Source organism: Danio aesculapii, chromosome 1 (assembly GCF_903798145.1).
Source record: "Danio aesculapii chromosome 1, fDanAes4.1, whole genome shotgun sequence".
NCBI classification, from domain to species: Eukaryota; Metazoa; Chordata; class Actinopteri; order Cypriniformes; family Danionidae; genus Danio; species Danio aesculapii.
The window spans coordinates 52,286,123-52,305,314 of NC_079435.1; the positions used below are offsets into that span (position 1 = coordinate 52,286,123).

The 19,192-nt window shown below is 35.0% G+C and overlaps 2 protein-coding genes across 2 annotated transcripts; one reads left to right on the forward strand and one right to left on the reverse strand.

The window, feature by feature from the left end:
* Positions 1–4,102: 4,102 nt before the first annotated feature.
* On the reverse strand, positions 4,103–6,832 carry tlr2 (toll-like receptor 2). Its single transcript, XM_056452641.1, has one exon. It carries the CDS (start codon positions 6,830–6,832, stop codon positions 4,466–4,468), a length of 2,367 nt encoding a protein of 788 aa, XP_056308616.1. The 3' UTR covers positions 4,103–4,465.
* Positions 6,833–11,274: 4,442 nt separating this feature from the next.
* On the forward strand, positions 11,275–16,185 carry LOC130232667 (ATP synthase membrane subunit K, mitochondrial-like). Its single transcript, XM_056462646.1, has 3 exons — positions 11,275–11,526; positions 14,668–14,760; positions 14,900–16,185. Exons 1-3 carry the CDS (start codon positions 11,458–11,460, stop codon positions 14,999–15,001), a joined length of 264 nt encoding a protein of 87 aa, XP_056318621.1. The 5' UTR covers positions 11,275–11,457; the 3' UTR covers positions 15,002–16,185.
* The last annotated feature ends 3,007 nt before the right edge of the window (positions 16,186–19,192 follow it).

Below are 19,192 nucleotides of genomic sequence, written 5' to 3' on the forward strand. Positions count from 1 at the left end.
ATTTTACTTGCTTTTTTATTGTAAATACAAAATACATAGACTGCAGAATCATCTTGAAGAAATTAATAAGAAAAGTTTTATCCATCCACAACAATTTAAAGGAATGCTGATTAACATATTTAACTATATATTTATTTTAAATGATCATTATTACTGTTTGAGCCCTTACAGCTTTATTTATGGTGGTTTCAATGAAAACATGGTGAAAACGAAAGAGCTTCTAAATAGGTCTGAAAATAACAGGATGTCACTGAAAGGAAGTCAATAGAAAAGAAAATAGATTTTATAACAGTGTTTATAGCGACATGTTCCATGGTAAAAGCTTAAGAAGATGTATATTAGTGTATTCAATCTTAAGCAACAGAAAACAGCTGAATGAATTAACTGAAACCATAATAAAGATCAGATTTTATTACAGTGCATTAAATAAAATTGAGATAAGCTGCCATTGTTGTAGCTCTTATTACACAAACACTGTTTTGATATTGAATTTGAATATATGATATCTGATACTGAATTTGTTGGCAAACTCTTTATTTTGTGCCTTATGGTACAGTGCAATCTCAGTAATATGTTTTAATGTTTATTACATGTTTAATTGTATGTTGCTTTCTTATTTTTAATTGCTAAATATTTGTAAGTACAGGTTTTTGGAGTATTATAATAATAATACAGACTTAATTTTTTTAGCTGATTATTATTAATATTAATATTCATTCATTAATTTTCCTTCAGCTTAGTCACTTTATTTATCAGGGGTTGACACAGCGGAATGAACCGCCAAACTTGTACAGATGTCCTAAGAGGCCATGCATTAAAATATACTTTTTCTCTTTTGTTTCTCGTGATCACGACTTAATTTTTTTGCTTTTATTTATGTATTAATTATTATTATAAATAATGTATGACTGGCCCGAACATTTTTTTAGATGTAGCCTGCACTCCGGCCTTTAAAAGAGAATCTTCCCCATGTAACTTGATGATCACGAGAAAACAAGAAAGAAAAATATAATAATGCATGACCTCTAAGGACTTCCGTAGTGTTCTGTTTACATTAAATGATTTAAAAATATGCTGCTCTCTTAAAAACAAATCATTTATTCATTGTCCTTCAGCTTAGTTCTTCTATTCATCTGGGGTTACCACAGCGGAATGAACTGGCGACTTATCCAGCATATGTTTTACTTCCAGCTGCAACCCAGTACTGGGAAACACCCATACACTCTAATTCACACACTCACTACGGCCAATTTAATTAATCCAATTCACCTATAGTGCATGTCTTTGGACTGTGGGGGAAACCCACGTCAACATGGGGAGAACAGGCAAACTCCACAGAGAAATGCCAACTGGCCCAGCCGAGACAGGAGCCAGTGATCTTCTTGATGTGAGGCAACAGTACTAACCACTGAGCCACCGTGCTTCCCTTTGATTATTATTGTTAATAATATTATCATAATTTCTTAATTTTAATATTCACTAATGCTGAAGTTTGTTATTACAAATTTTGTTATGCTTTTATTATATAGCCTACCTTGCATAGGAACTTAATGTACATTTTAATGCAATTTCACAAAAAGGTGTAATGTAGGAGAAAACTACATACAGTAAGTAGAAGTTTTAGCAATTTTGTTTGGTGCAGATAACATTTAATTTCATTTTTTTAATAAAAAAAAAAAATAATAAATATATATATATATATATATATATATATATATATATATATATATATATATATATATATATATATATATATATATATATATATATATATATATATATATATAAAAATAAAATATTTTATAATTAAATAATCAAATTTAGCTTTAATTAATGTTTTTTATTTATTTATTTTTACCTTTTATAGCTTACCTAACAGCCTACTAAAATAATGTTTAGATGTAATATATTACTTCCGTCACAGGTAACTTACTCACAGATGCATGGGAATTATCAAAACACAAACACACATTTATTTACAAAAAGCACTTACAACAGGAACTAGAACATCAAACACAGTCAGGACATGGAGCATAAAAATACAATCCTGGACCCTGAAGTAAACACGCTCAGAGATATAAATACCCAAGACATGATTGAACTGATAACAAACAGGGGAGAAACACAGCTGGAACTAATGAATGGCGGGAAAACTGAACAAAGGAATCACATGACAATAACAGAGAGCACATGGAACACAACACATGACCAAACAAATACATGGCACACAACACAACGAACACACCAGAGGGGTATTGCACAAACGTTAGATAAGAGATTAAGGGTGTACTCACACTATGCTATCCAAACCGTCCCCAGGCCAGTTTCCCGGATAGTTTGAGAAGTGTGAGTGCTCTGAATCGGGCTCAGGCACGGTTCACTTGGCCGGCCCTGACCCAGTTGGAAAAGGTGTGCCTGAGCCCGGTTCACTTGGGCTTTGGCACGGTACGCTTGTGTGTAAGTGCAAAAGGCGCCAAAGCCTGAAACTAAAAGCGAGACGTGACTGTTTCATATGTGTTTATTAATCATTCTTACTGTTCAATGAACGCAAAATGTCGTAGTTTATTAAAGACACAAACCTCTCACTGCTCGAAAGCTCCGCACCTTCAGCAAACTTCCTAATTCCTGCAGCATGAGGACTTGTTTATTGTTTATGAGTGTCAAAAGTGGCTGATCTGTTGGGCGAAATATTTGACTGCGTGTCACTGCATAGTAAATGACTTACGACGATATAACTAAAGAGATCTCCACTGTACTGAGCGAGAGCGCTTCTGACCAGCGCATTATCGATGGCAAGTGTGCCCAGAACCGAATGTAATGTGAGTGCGGGCCGTTGGGGGAGACGGGAGGGGGGACAAACGTGCTTTGGCCCGGTTCAAGGCAACTGTACATAGTGTGAGTACGCCCTAAGCAGAGATTTTGAGGCCTTGACTCAGTTGCATGAAAGCAAGCTAGATGAAGTTACTATGGAGATGTATTCTTTGCAGCTAGCCTACTCCAGAGCAGGCTGACAACCAGGCTAAGATTTATTTTTTTGTGCACTTATCCTCAGGGGCAGATTTAGTGAATTGGGGGTCCTAAGAAGTTCCAGCCATGAGCCCTAACAGTCCTAAAATGCACCCTTTGTATTTTTATACATTATTTATTTTGCCATTTTTTTTCTTATATCACTGAATCTCATTTTTCATGTTTTATCTTAATGACATTTCTACATTTTAAGTTATTTGTTTTCATTAATTTATTCATTTTTTCTCTGCTTAGTCTCTTTATTAATCTGGGGTCGCCACAGCGGAATGAACTGCCAACTTGTCCAGCATATGTTTTATGTTTGACTTGACTGCTGGACTGCTCCATGATTGAGGGTTGTAAGACAAATTTGCGTAGGTGTTATAATTACATTCAAATTTAATTAGTTAGACCCTCACCATACAAAATATGATGTTATGATGTAAAAATGTTAAGTGTATAATTTATACTTCTAAGTTTTTATTGGGGGTCCCTAAAATTTTTGAGGCCTTAAGCGGCTGCTTACTTTGCTTATTGGTTAAATCCGCCCCTGCTTATCCTGGCTATCAACATCAGGCTTGACATAGCGGCTCGTTCTCATGCTGGATCAGCAAACGTGCCACGAACTGAGCTAGAAGTACCCAAAACAGCACTTTTTGTTATCCTAGCTTTCTTGATTCCCCTTTTTTGCAATACCCCTACGATTGTGACAATTTCAGCTTTATTTCAGCTTTCAGTCGTTTCATTTTGGTTTTTAATAGCCTGAAAATTTGTAAATAAATGTTTGGTCGTGTACCACACTGAAAAAAAATTGATTCATTGGGTTTACTCAATTTTTTTAAGGTAACTGGTAGCAAACTATTTATGTGGGCTAAATTTAAACAAACAAATTATGTTGAACGTTACTAAATTTAATTTGTTTATTTAAATTCAGCCCATATACATAGTTTGCAACCACTTACCTTAAAAAAAATTTGTAAACCCAGTGCAGTTTCACTGGCCTTTGGGAAAATTCTGTCTGAAAAATGATGCAAAATCTATTAATATGGATGATTTTTAATACAGATGTTTGTACAGGTATTTTACCAGTATTTTGAACTTTGCACGGTGCATTTTTAATGGAAATGTCAGTGAAATTTATGGATAATGTCCATATTTTTTGGGATGCATTTGTCAGTCAAACCCGGTGTTCTGTCGATTTGTCCTACCTTGTCAGATTGTCCTACCTCCCATTTAAAAAAAAAAGTAGGAAGCACATTTTGATGACGTAATATGCTACCCATCAGATTTTGCTACCAGCGTAAATTTTAATGTGGAGTAGTGTGATCAGAAGCTCTAATCTCGTCCCGACCTACCTAATCCCTAACCCCAATCTCAGAACCATTCAAATACAGTGTTGGTAGCATAATCTGATGGGTAGGATGAAATGTCAGGCCACCGGCCATCTTTCCAAAACAGCTTAACACTCGTCTCTCTGTAAGGCGGCTCTCAGATTGCTCCAAAACTCATCTCGCTTGTCCTCATCCTCGGGCCACTCCAGATACGTCCTGGAGTTCATTATCTTTCTCAGCTTGCAGAAGCGTTTGGGGATCGTCTCCTTCTTTATTGGCTCCAGAAGCACCAGGACAGCGGAGTCATTGTGTTCATCCATGATGCGGAAATGTGAGAAGTCCAGCTCGTAACGGCACCATTCACTGCTCACAAAGTGCTCCGACAGAACAAACAGAGTCCGATAGCTCTTTTCAATTGAGTCGATGATGTTGTCCACGATCCAGCGGCCCGGCCTGAAGTCCCGTTTGTGCAAACACAGGGAAAAAGAAGGTTGAGTGTTTTCGAGCTCAGCAACAAGGATCTCTTCGACCCATTCAGCATCATGTTGGCTGTAGGACACAAAAGCATCATAACGGAGCTCTTCGGTTAATCGACTGACTGCAGGTTTCCGCTTGGCTTGTATCCACGCTTTAGTCATCTGCAGGTACCATATGATGTGAAGCTTGTGGCAGGTTAAAACAACAAGGCCAATTGCTGTGATAATCCCAGAACAAAGCACTGAGACAGCAGGGATCATATAGCACTCAAACACAGACAGTCTGACACTGTCAATGGCATCACCTCTGAGAGTGAAGGGAGTATCGCACACATAATTTTGACGGCCGTCCTGTAGGGTGATCAAATCCTCAATGTCCTTTTTAAAGAAAGAAACGAACTCGCAGGAGCACACAAAATTGTTGTCACCTGCCTCCAAGTTACGCAGAGTTTTAAAACTCCTCAAAGAGCTTTGGTTGAACATCCTTAAGGCGTTCCTTTGGATGAGCAGCGTATTGAGCCTTGGGAATAATTTCCCATCTGGCAGTTTCATTAATCGATTGCCTGTCAGTATAAGAGTAGTGAGCTGAGGAAATTTTTGTTTGAACGCCGTAAGATCATTTTCGCTGAGATCCAGAACTGTCAAACTTGAAGGCAGGCAAGGAGTCAATGTGCGTAACTTTGTGCTTGAAAGGTTCAGAAACCTCAGAGTCACTGGCCAGCTACACTTTTCTGGCATTAAAACAAAACTGTTATAACTTAAGTCTAAATATATGAGCTTTTTAAGATTGGTGACCAACTGAGACATCAGCCCGAGAGATTTTAAAACATTCTGGCTCACATTGAGCATGTTGAGGTTTTGATATGCGCCTGATCCAGTATACAATGTTGGTTGAATAGTCAAGTCTGACAGGAGATTCTGGCTGAGGTCCATGTATTCCAGATTTTTCAACAGACAAGTGGTTTCTTTAGGAATCACAAACACCGTGGCATTGATCACAGACACGTTGTGGAAGTGGTTCAGAAGAAATCCCAACTCTATCATGCTGCTAAACCCAAAGAAACCTTCTATTTCAATATTACGCAAGTAGGCTGTGCGTAGGCTTTCATGGTGTGTGTATTTAGCTTTCTGCCACTTTCCTATCCCAACTAACTGTATATCTTCAAGACCAATAAAAGACAAAGGAGAGCCATCCATGAACTCTAAAAAAGAGGTCAAGGCTTGATCGGTCGTGGAGGAGTTTTGGAAAGTCAAGCTCTTAGTGCCACCCTCCTTCACCACTTTGAAGGGTACTGTAGAGGTGTTTGTTTTCATCGTGACATCTTTGATTATCAGCAGAGTTTCAGGGTGGGAGACATCTTGAAGGACCTTGGAGACTAGTTCTGGATCCCTCTCAAACTGATTCTGTAGACTCAAAGTGACTGAACCGATGGGACGGGCTGCTTTTAAGCTCCCGTTCTCATATGACCTCAGGTTACTGCCAAAAAATGTAATCTCGTCCAGATGAGTGAGCACATCTAGGCCATTCTTGTGTAGCTCTCTCAGTGAAGGACTACCTAAGTAAAGCGTCCTCAAGTTTACGAGAGACTTGAAGATTGGAGCAGGTCCCAAAATGGAGTACAGGTTTCCTACAAGGTTAAGTTGCTGGAGAGATTTTAACTTGTAGAACCAAGATGGAGAAAGATATTTCAGGTTGTTTAAGGAGAGATCGAGAACCTCCAGGTTGTGTTGGGATTTGAATGCGTCCCTGTGTATAAACTTGAGTTTGTTCTTATGTAAGTTGAGAATTTTCAGTTCACTATAAGAGCTGAGATCAGTCATGTTGATTGACTCAATTTGATTGAAAGACAGGTCAAGGCCAAGCACATCTGATGAAACTGTTGGAACCTGATGGAGGTTGTTTGAGGAACAGTTGCAGAAATACATCTGATCACAATTACATGTCTGGGAGCACTCGAAGCCTTGAGCCAGAATGAACACAATTAGGATTATGGCAGTCATTGTTCCTATGAGTCTCATTCTGCAAAAAGAGATAGACTTTCTTTATTAAAATATTTTTATAGTATGTTTAACTAAAAATGGTAAAACTTTTAACAATAATACTACAATGGTATACTATACTATTATTTTGCCATGTAAACACCAAAACAGTAACTACATACTCCACATTCAGTCTGTAGGTATTAAAATGTCCATGACCATGAAAATGGTGTTATAGGTCAATCTTCTAAAATCATCAGAATTTCAGTTTTTTCTATTGATGTATGTTTGCTAGGATAGCACAATATTTGTCTGGGACACAATATTTTCTTTTCGGCTTAGTCCCTTTATTAATCAGGGGTCGCCACAGCGGAATGAACCGCCAACCGCCAACCGCCAACATATGTTTTACGCAGCGGATGCCATTCCAGCTGCAACCCATCACTTGAACACACCCACACATTTTCATTCACACACATACACTACGGCCAATTTAGCTTACCTAATTCACCTATAGAACATGTCTTTGGACTTGTGGTGGAAACCAGAGCACCCAGAGGAAACCCCAGCAAACACGGGGAAAATCCAATATTATAATATTATAAAATATAAATCAACAATTGTAACCCATACACTGTAACATAAAAGACTGGTTTTGTGGTCCAGTGTCAAATAGGCAAGTGTTTGAGAAACTAAAACAATGGCAGACAACAGAACAATGTTTTTCTTTATGAAGTGGCATTGCCTGGCATGGCGTGCATGTGACAGCATTTGTTGTTTTCATAGATCTGTATGATTGTTCAAGGGTATGTTGGTGACTGTTGGCATCTGTCACAGGCTGTTTTTGCCAAAAATGCTGAACTGGCGTTTATTAGGGTGCAAAATGTTGGAAAAAAGCTATTCGAATTATTGTCTGCATTGATTTGCATTTGTAAGTGCTCTTTGAGCTAAATCGTACATTAAACTGATCAAAATGAATAGTAAAGGCATTTAAATCATTACACAAAGAGTCCTGATTAAGAATGTAATTAATCATTCATTCATTTTCCTTTGACTTAGTCCCTTTATTCATCAGGAGTTGCCACAGCGGAATGAATCACCAACTTATCCAGCATGTTTTACACAGTGGATGCTCTTCCAGCTGCAACCCAGTACTGGGAAACACCCATACACACTCACTCACATATTTACACTACAGACAATTTAGTTTTCAATTAACCTATAGCGCATAGTCATTGAACCATGGCGGAAACCAGAGCACCTGGAGGAAACCCATGCAAACGAGGGGAGAACATGCAAACATCACACAGAAATGCAAACTGATACAGCCAGTGACTTTCTTGATGTGAGGTGACAGTGCTAACCACTGAGTCACCGTGTTGCCACAGAATGTATTAATTTCCACAAAAATATTTCTCAGCTGTCAAAGTTAATAAGAAATGTTGCTTAAGCATCAAATTAATATATTATATTATATGTAATTTATAAAGCACCATGTGACACGGAAGACTGCTGTAAAAATAGTGAAAATTCAGCCTTGCCATCACATGAAAAAATGTAATAGACACACAGGAATTAACACATGAAACAGTTTCTATATTTCTGATCTAAAATGCTTAGTCAGTCAAATCAATATGCTCCCTTTATACCTACTGTAAATAACCTCTAAACCACCTTCTGTCCAATCGTAAGCTTTCATTTACAGTCTTATGTTGAATATTAGTTCAATATAAGTTCACCCAAAACCCCTCAAGTGCCTCCAAAACATTTTGAGTTTCTTTATTATGTTGAAGAAAACTGAAAACCAACCATTTACTTCCATTTTAGGAAAAACAAATACTATAAAATTCAACACTTACTGTTTTAAGCTTCCTTCAAAATATCTTCTATTGTGTTTTGAAGAGAGAGATACTCAACCATGTTTGAAACAAGTGAAGGGTGAATAAATGATGACAGATATTTTAGTTCTGGGTGAATTATCTCTTTAAAGTACTTCTATTTCTATGGTTTTAAGATACAAAAAAATAAATTTGATTACCTGACTGCCATTACTGTGTCTACTCCTCTTCTGTGCGTAAACTGCAGTTTAGCTGTAGACATAATAAAGGAAAACAAACATGCAAACATGGTGAGTCACAGGAGGTAGTGAAACTAAATAGCTTGACTGATAGCCTGATTAAAAACATGTGTTATGTTCCTTTTTTCCAGCACAGTACATTTTAGGGAACTATCCTTAATGCTCAATGTTTGAATATGAGTATGTGTATGTGTATTATGTGTGTTTTATATTTACATGCTGCACTGCAGTTGGGTAATCCTTTTTGTTTTTACACAGCATTTATGCAAATATTTTTTGGGTAGAACTATTTTAGATACATGCTTATATCCACTTCACCAAACAATGCATTACAATTAGGGATTTAAAAAGAGGAAGTTGGCCTTAAAGTAAGGCTTGAATTTAGCTTCACCACAATAAACCATCACTTCACGTCCTGTGGTTATTAGAGGACACACCCAGTGTTACACACAGCCAACACTAATTCTAGACAGACCGTTTGCAATGTTCCAGCAAAAGTCAGATGACAAAGACAAGAATCTCTTTTAGAACTAAAAGCAACTCTTGTCAGGATAATGATGCATTTCTCCAAAGTGATGAACAAATGACGATAATTAGAAGCATTATGAAAATTCTATTATAATTTATGTTTATAATATACATATCATTATATGTTGGTTACATGCATCATACGTATATATATATATATATATATATATATATATATATATATATATATATATATATATATATATACGTATGATGCATGTAACCAACAAATAATGATATAATGATATATATATATGTGGTGACGCAGTGGCGCAGTAGGTAGTGCTGTCGCCTCACAGCAAGAAGGTCACTGGTTTGAGCCTCGGCTGGGTCAGTTGGCGTTTCTGTGTGGAGTTTGCATGTTCTCCCTGCATGGGTTTCATCCGGGTGCTCTGTGGTGACCCTGGATTAATAAAGGGACTAAGCTGAAAAGAAAATGAATGAATGAATTATATATATATATATATATATATATATATATATATATATATATATATATATATATATATATATATATATATATATACACACACACACACACACACTCACCGGCCACTTTATTAGGTACACCTTACTAGTAGTGGGTTGGAACCCCTTTTGTCTTCAGAACTAACTCCACAAATTTATCAAAAATGTTATAATTTGCATGTGTTTTAGAGGTCTGTGACTGTGTAAGCATTCCAAGCCAGTTTGAGGGTTTGCACAAGCATTTATAATGCTTGTAAATTAAAGAAAAATTAATAACGACTTACAGTGCTATTTTATATTTTATAACTCCATTTTATGTGCCTGAATACTTTTAGATGACCAGAAAACTGTAAAATTCTGTTTATTTTATTTGTATCTTTGCTACTGTATATATATATCAATGCTTGTGATTGATTAATTATATTTCATGCAGATGTACTGGTCTACAAAATCATTCCAATCAATCTTCAAATTCTTTTAAAACAGAACTATTAAAGTCATCTGAAATATAGCCAATATTGCAACATGCATTGCAGAAAAACACAATATCGCAATGCCATTTTTTCCCCAATATCATGCAGCCCTAACTTCAAGTTATTTGTATGATTTGACTTTAGGCTTTTTGACAAATAACGTATTTATTTAAAAGGCGTGTTGTGATTTTCTATAGACACTGTATATTTCTTACATGCAACCCCTTAACTAACATCAATTAATGAAACTTTGTTGTGGGTTTCATAAAGTCTTGCTTTGGGTTATTATGGGTTTCATAAAGTCTGACTGAAAGTTATCATATTTATGAAAACAGGTTGCTTACTTGAATGCAAAATAAAATATCTTGACAATAGTGTTTTTTTATGGCAGAATATTAAATGTCAACAACCCCATTTTGACCTCAGCAGTGAAAGACAATTTAAACTGTGAGAGAACATCTCCTCCCCTGTGTCTCCAGTAAGTGACAGGTGAAAATAGGCATGATGAGGTTAGATATGAACAACTTCCTCAATTCACTCAGGACACACGCTGGCTACTTTCCATTCTGCTTCACTTGATTTGAACTGTTTACAGCACAACAGCCTTTCAGTGTTGTTGCAATTTTAATAAGACGACAATTATTGCAAGTCATGTTTTGTGTAAACAAAGTGGATGCATACAGAGAGGGCAAAACAACAGTAGGCTATAAAGCTTGTCAAAACCCGCATGGAAAGTTAAAACAGATGAAAGCAGCGAGCAGCGGTCATATCATCTGATTAATTTTGAACCTACCACACTTTACCCTTCAAACGCATGCGCTTTAAGTAGTTTGCGTAACCAACATCTAAGTCCCGCCTCCAGACCTGCAGCCATTGGCTCAGTGTCTCTGTACGCGGGTTTTAATTGGATGGTGAGCTGACAATTACTGAAACCAAACACAGCTGCAGAGCTAGCCGCATAGCGTTTGTAAACATGGTGTAGTATCACATCGAGTGTTGAGGGAATACATACATTTCTATACTGGCATAATAAGATAACTCGTGGTCCTTGTTATTGATATGCAGAAGAAAACGTTTTAAATCAGACCTATCGTGTATATTTCTGTGCTAGTGCAGACATGCCGACCTCCCCGGTGAAGACACGGATACCGCTGTCAAGTTTTGGCCATCTTGTAACCGAAGTAAAGGTAAACAAATCATAACATAACGTGCTGTTACAATCAATTACATCAAATTTAAGCGCATATATATATATATATATATATATATATATATATATATATATATATATATATATATATATATATATATATATATATATATATATATATATATATATGTGATATAAGATGTACGTTTTTTAAACAAAATATATTCTCCTGCCCTTAAAACCATAAGAACTTTTCACTTTCTTAGTCTGTATCAAAAAACTGGTGATGCCTTCATTTTATATTTATTTATTTTTAAATTAATTAATTTCATATTCATTATTATTTAACAGTAGTTGTAGTATTACTATTAACCTACTATTATCAGGCTATTTGGATGTATCAATGTATTAAACTGATTTTTTACAAATAAATGCAATGCACGATAAAATTGCTACATGTACCTTTGCTTGTTATGTTCACTTGTGGTCCAAGTACACATCAATAAGCACTTAAGATAATGACAATTAAAGTATAAAACTATTGAAAATAATAAAAATAAACAAATGAATATCACACCCTTTTATATAAACAATATTAAAACTAAGTGAATGTAAGTGTAAATGCGTACAATGTAAAACAGTTTTCCCATAGGGCAAAATGTGTTAAAGGGCACCTATGATGAAAATCCGCTTTTGTAAGCTGATTGGACAGAACTGTGTGTAGGTATAGTGTGTCCACTGTCATATTGAGGTGATATAAACACAACAAGTCTCTTTTTTTTTTCTTTTTTTTATTTCTTGACATTAAAATAGGATCCAAATCCCATTAATTTTCAGGCCCACCCCAACGTAACGTAGGAGTGCGGTTTCTCCGCCCATCAAATTGATTGATAGGTGCCATGTTTCTATAATAACGTGTATACACATGTCCACAGAACATTTTTTGCAAAGAAGCTATTGGATTAAAACACACTTTACAAGTCTCCATGATCAGCTGCTCTTTAATAACTTAATAATTTAATATATATATATATATATATATATATATATATATATATATATATATATATATATATATATATATATATATATATATATATATATGTGTGTGTATATGTATGTGTGTGTGTGTGTGTGTATATATGTATGTGTGTATGTTTGTGTGTGACTTATCATTTCAGAAAGGCTTGAATAAACTCCAATAATAAACTTACTTGGTATTTTTGACTAATTAGCTATATTTCAGCTTCATCCGTTTCTGTCTCTGACTGCTGTTTATCTAATGTAATGCATGAGAAGCAGACACGCATGTGGGAATGGTGGGTGGGGAGAAGCAGCTCATTTGCATTTAAAGCCACAGGCTACAAAAACATCTACAATGTATTCAAACACAAAAATGTGCAGAATTCTACATAGTACATAATATTACATAATGAATAATTTGCTGGGTATTTTAAGCTAAAACTTCACAGACACATTCTGGAGATACCAAAGTTGTATCTTACGTCTTGTAAAAGGGGTAAAATAGGTGCCCTTTAACATTTAAAAAAGGAACATGCAGACACATTGTTTTATAAATTGTGCTACAGAAGTGAGCAAGATTTATAGTCATTTGTCATTACTTAGTGTTATTTTTACATTGTTGAATTTCAAATAAGCCTTATAATCTTAACCCCCATTTAGACGGTAATAAACTAATATGGGCTCAAAAAATTGTTGTTTAAAATAGCTCAACCTTTTACAGCCGATTGAGTTCAGTTAACTTACAGACGTGACCTGAATATGTGTTTTTGACATCATTTAATTAAATGTATTTTTTCATTTTATAATAAGTCCTAAAATTCGGTGTAGTGAAGTCTACTTTTTGTGGCGTCAATTACGAGCATCAGTGTCTGAGTGGATGATTACGGTTTCTACATTTCACTGTAATGAGGAACAGAAATGCAGTTTACAGTACTTTTCTTTGAATTTCAGTGATGTGAAAGTTTCCCCGAAATGAAAGTTCTCCAGTAAAATGTGGATACTTGGAAAGAAAACTAAAACTAAGTTAATTTTAAGTTGCTAAGTTAATGTACATTGAAGTCAGAATTATTAGCCCCCCCCCCCCCCCCCCTTTTTTTTTTTTTCTTTTTTTTTTTTATATATTTCCCAAATGATGTTTAACAGAGCAAGGAAATTTTCACAGTATGTCTGATAATATTTTTTCTTCTGGAGAAAGTCTTATTTGTTTTATTTCGGCTAGAATAAAAGCAGTTTTAAATTTTTTTTAATCCATTTTAAGGTCAACAGAACTAACAGAACCTAAAGTCTACAGAACAAACCATCATTATACAATAACTTGCCTAATTATCCTAACCTGCCTAGTTAACCTAATTAAACCTAGTTAAGCCTTTAAGCGTCACTTTAAGCTGTATAGAAGTGTCTTAAAATATGAAGTAAAATATTATTTACTGTCATCATGGCAAAGATAAAATAAATCAGTGATTAGAAATGAGTTATTAAAACTATTTAGAAATGTTGAAAAAAATCTTCTCTCTGTTAAACCGAAATTGGGGGGAAAATTAACAGGGGAGGTAATAATTCTGACTTCAACTGTAAATGCTAAGTTATTAAGTTAACATCCACTGCTGATTGTGTGCAAATGGGTAAAACTTTGGGTTATAGTGTCAATTAATTAGTATTTTACACTCTCAGAAATAAAGGTACAAGGGCTGTCATTGGCGTAGTACCTTTTCAAAAGGTACACATTTGTCCTTAAAGAGTCCATATTGTTACCTCAAAAGTATATATTAGTACATAAACATTTTAAGAAGAACACTTTTTTAGTTTTTAGGTACTAATATGTACCCTTGTGGTATTAATATGGACCTTTAAGGTACAAATTTGTTTATTTTGAAATGGTACCACCCCAGTGGCGTACCTTTATTTCGGAGAGTGTAGGGTTAGACTGTGATCCTAAATATTTTTGTGATCTAAATATTTTTGGTTATATAAACTATTGTTAGTCTGATAATCATTTTAGATTAGGTTGTGTTGTCGTTATTTCTGACTGGACATATTCTGATGTATTAAAAGAAATAGAAATGAAATAATTTTCGACACATATACTATTCTCAGCTTTGTTGACGTGGTGTAACAGTAATATTCTTATATTTAGAAAAGTGTGTTTTCATGACAGAGACAGCTCTTTGGGATTGATTCGCCAACCCTGAAGGAACTGACAGGATGGAGGAAACATTTTAACAGCTACACCTTACAAGGGCGCAGAAATGTATGATCACATTTTTGACATTCTTAAGAGCATGTCAGACTGCCGTATGATCAAAGACAACAGTAGACCATGTCTTCTGCTCACATCACTATGTATCATAATATGACATTTTTTTTCTCCCACTTATTCCCTTTTCCAGTTTGTTCTTGCCACATATGGCGTTCTTGCACTCACAGCTGCTGCCTTCATGCTGAGACGCAGCAGGAAGAAGGAGCATGAAACAGCATCTGCCTCCTCATAAACTGCAAATGGAAAGTTTTGAGGGTTAAAAATACAGTAAATTATTTATGATCGCTACATGTGCGGACCATGTTTAATGAAGCTTATGTTTCTACATATGCACCAGATGTGCATTTCTTTGTTATGCACACTCTTTTAATTTATACATAGATTGGTTAGGCTTTAATTTTGTGGCCCTATTTTGACATCCTGTTGACTATTTAAATTGGTATCACTAATTTGATGGTCCCTTTAACGCATTTTGATGAATTTTAGTTACATTGCATCTGCATGCCAACTAATTTTCATTAGCTTTTAAGTAGACTGTTAGGTTGGGGTTGGGGTTAGTGTAAGTTGACATGTACTTGCAAAGTTTCTTATAGTCGGTTAAATGTCTGTTGAAGGAGCAGTATTAGTATATACATTAAGCAGGCAGTCTACTAATAAATGAGAATTAATTGGCATATAGTTGCAATGCTACTTCTAGTCAACAAAATGTGCAATAGGGACAATCAAAATAAAGTCTTACCATAAATTCATGCAATTTAATTAGTATGAAAATATAAGATTTTAAAAAGGAACCCTTTATCCTACCCCTCATTGAGGGATGAGCAAATCATACTAAAATGTGCGAATGAGATTGTGCAAATTCACTGTTAGCTATTTTATTGTATTTTTGCTGCAACTTATACTGGCAGCACTGTTGCCAGCAAGTTACGGCAACTGCCTCTTTATTGTAACTTACCTGTAAATGTGTTTTACAGTAGCAGGGCTCTACCGCAATTACATTTTACAGTAAAATAGCCTAACTGCAACTTCTTTTTATGGTCAAATGTAATTTTTATGCATTAAAATTACACATTTCTATTTTACTCTTATTTATATTTTACACTAGCAGACAAAACTTTTATTTGTAGTATTTGTAGTATTTGCTATTAAATTTAATAAATTCAACAAGTGACAAGTTTTGTCTTAAACTACAGTACTTGATTATTTTGATTACAGCAGAATACAGCAAATTCCTAATATGCAGTAAGTTACTGTAAAAGTTTTAAAATGACCCACAATGCAGTGCATATGGCAGTACTAAACTGTACTGAACTGGCTGTTTTTGCAGTAAATAACTGTAAAATTGCGGCAAAGTCTGGCCAGTAAAATATTCTGACATATGAAAACCTTGAATAAAAATGTCACGGTATGACGGTATTGTGATTGCTGCTGTCAGATATGTTCTTCTGGATACTAAAAAACAAAAGCTTTTTTCCCTATTGAACACAAGACATTACATTTTAAGAAACATTTTAAATATTTTGGAACAGTAAACATGTCAGGCTAAATAATGAAACTAAATCATTGACCTGCTATCTTAATTAGTTTACAAAACAGATTTCTTTACAACTTGAAAATGCGTCCTTGGATATCTTTCATTTCTTTGGATATAAAGTAAGTAAGCTGCTGCACTGTTCATGTGCAAAGCACATAGCATGCACATAGCAGCATAGGATGTTGGTTTATAAGCAATTTGTTTCTCAAATGTTTCAAACCCTTACCTATACCTTAGAAACGGTATAACATTTATTTTTTCAAACCACTGTAAACCTTGAAAACAGTTATTGTCCCATGCCTAGTGTTAATATGAATTAGAAAGAGTTACAAACGGCTGTGAGATTGCATTGGTTATAACTTGTTTTGGTTTTGTTTTATAACAGGATACTTTATGTGTGACATCATATTCTGCAGAATGTGCAAACATGTTTTTCAAATATGAATTTGTGTAATCAGAAGTTCACCAGGCTATGTTTACTTCCGACATGCAAATTTGCGAGTCTGTCATCAAACTCTTTTTAGAGTTTTAAGGTTGGGGTTAAAATGTGGTCACGTTTACGGTTGGTCTGTGCAATTTTGAGAGTGAAATCCTGACATTTCAACACACACTTGTGTGATCTGGAGTTTCACATTAGGGTCAACAGTTCATTACAGAAATTTCACTTGTACTTAATCTGTCAACTAACACTCATTAGAGTATTAGTGGAGTATTAGTAGATGTTAAAAATTAGGATTAAAGGGATATTGCTCAACATTACTCACTATTTACTTACTCTCAAGTGGATTCAAACCCTCTATGAAATTCTTTTTTTCTATTGAACAAAAAAAATATTTGAAGAATGTGAACCATCCCTTTAAGTCAGTGTTTCTCAACCACATTCCTGGAGGACCACCAGCTCTGCACATATACCTTGTCCCCTTAATCAAACACACCTGATTCAGATCATCAGCTCATTAGCAGACACTGAAAGACCTGTAATGGGTGTGACAGACAAAGGAGACATCCAAAACATGCAGTGCTGGTGGTCCACCAGGAATGTGGTTAAGAAACACTGCATTAAGGGATCGTTATAATTACTGCTCTGTGAAATTTTACAATTAAAATAGTTATTACACAAATTCACCACACTTTTTTTGCCTAAATGGCCTTTTTGCTTGTCAAATGTAGCTAAAATTCACTAATGTACTTGCAAACCACTTATAGTCAGTAGAGAGTGTCTGCTGTGGCACTATCTTGATAAAACTTTAGTAAATATTAAGCAGAAAATCCAGTAATTCTCCTATGACTGCTACTTCACAGGCAATTGCAGATTTTACATAATAGAATGTCTAAAGGTGACCTTCAAAACGCAGTGTTACCAAATGAAACAAGCTGTGATGAATGAGTACTAGCAACAGCTGAGCAAGAAATATGCACTGGTTTTGATTGGATGTTGTGATATGGGTGTGAACCAACCCAGCATGTGTGAACCCACACAATTCCTTCATGTTGTCCCAGCACAAATTAAGTTAACTTAATTGTTTTAACAAATGTAAGTGGATTGAACATAAAACAATTAAGTTGTCTCATCAAAAACTCAAGAATTGTGTTGATTCAGCTCATTTTAAATAAGTAGTTTTTAAATATGTAGTCTTGCTTACATGAGTAAAGCGTTTTTAATGCAAGATAAAGTTTTGACATTCTGTTTAGCTAGCATGAAATCACCTTTCTAAAGAGGACCATCAAAAATAAAGTGTAACCAAAAGTCGTATTGAAACGGTAGCAAAATATTTGAGTAAACTGCACATTATTGTTGATTGTATGTTAATATATGGTTGTGGATGAACAGAGTGACAAACTAGAAGGTTCAGTTTTGACATTTTGCTTAAATGTCATGAAATCGCCATCAAAATAAAGTGTAAACTAAATGTTGTGATGAAACGGTAGCAAAACTTTGGTGTTAACTGCACATTATTGTTGATTGTATGATTAAATATGGTTGTGGATGAACAGAGTGACAAACTAGAAGATCAAGTTTTCACATTCTGCTTAAATATCATGAAATCACCATCAAAATAAAGTGTAACCAAATGTTGTGATGAAACGGTAGCAAAACGTTGGTGTTAACTGCACATTATTGTTGATTGTGTGTTGTGATATGTTTGTGGATGAACAGAGTGACAAACTAGAAGGTCCAGTTTTGACATTCGGATTAAATATCATGAAATCACCATCAAAATAAAGTGTAACCAAATGTTGTGATGAAACAATAGCAAAATGTTGGTGTTAACTGCACAACATTGTTGATTGTGTGTTATATCATGAAATCACCATCAAAATAAAGTGTAACCAAAAGTCATGATGAAACAGTAGACAAATATTGTGGGAAACTGCACATTATTGTTGATTGGATGTTGAGATATGATTGTGGATGAACACAATGACAAACTAGAAGGTCCAGTTTTGACATTGTGATTAAAATTCATGATGTCACTTTTAAAATATGAAACGCACATGGATAAAGATTTATAAAATGCATATGTTTTAGAGGACATTGTTTTGAATGGTTGTTGTTTTAACTCCTTGTAGAAATTAGCCAGTAGAGTGCAGTGTGAGCTTAACGTGAAGTCCATTTCTTGGAAGAGCTTTGTTTTATAAGGCAAATTAGGTGGTTCTTTTAACAGCTGTAGGTTTTAGGTTAGTGAAACTATCGCAGTGCAGACGGGAAGTTTTCCTGTAAATCGAAATGCTCAGAAATGATTTCAGAAATAATGGTGCTGTTGTAATACTGTATGTTATTCTGCTTTTTGTTTCAGGCTAATTGGTTTATCACAATCGCATCATTCTGAAACTGAAGGTTAAATTAGAGCCATTATTTATAAGTGTCCATTATTATGCCAATCAACA

Coding starts and splice junctions, on each gene's coding strand:
- tlr2 (XM_056452641.1), bottom strand. CDS start 6,832: ATGAGACTCATAGGAACAATGACTGCCATAATCCTAATTGTGTTCATT.
- LOC130232667 (XM_056462646.1), top strand. CDS start 11,458: ATGCCGACCTCCCCGGTGAAGACACGGATACCGCTGTCAAGTTTTGGC. Junction 11,527..14,667: donor ATCTTGTAACCGAAGTAAAG/GTAAACAAATCA, acceptor TTTTCATGACAG/AGACAGCTCTTTGGGATTGA. Junction 14,761..14,899: donor CCTTACAAGGGCGCAGAAAT/GTATGATCACAT, acceptor TCCCTTTTCCAG/TTTGTTCTTGCCACATATGG.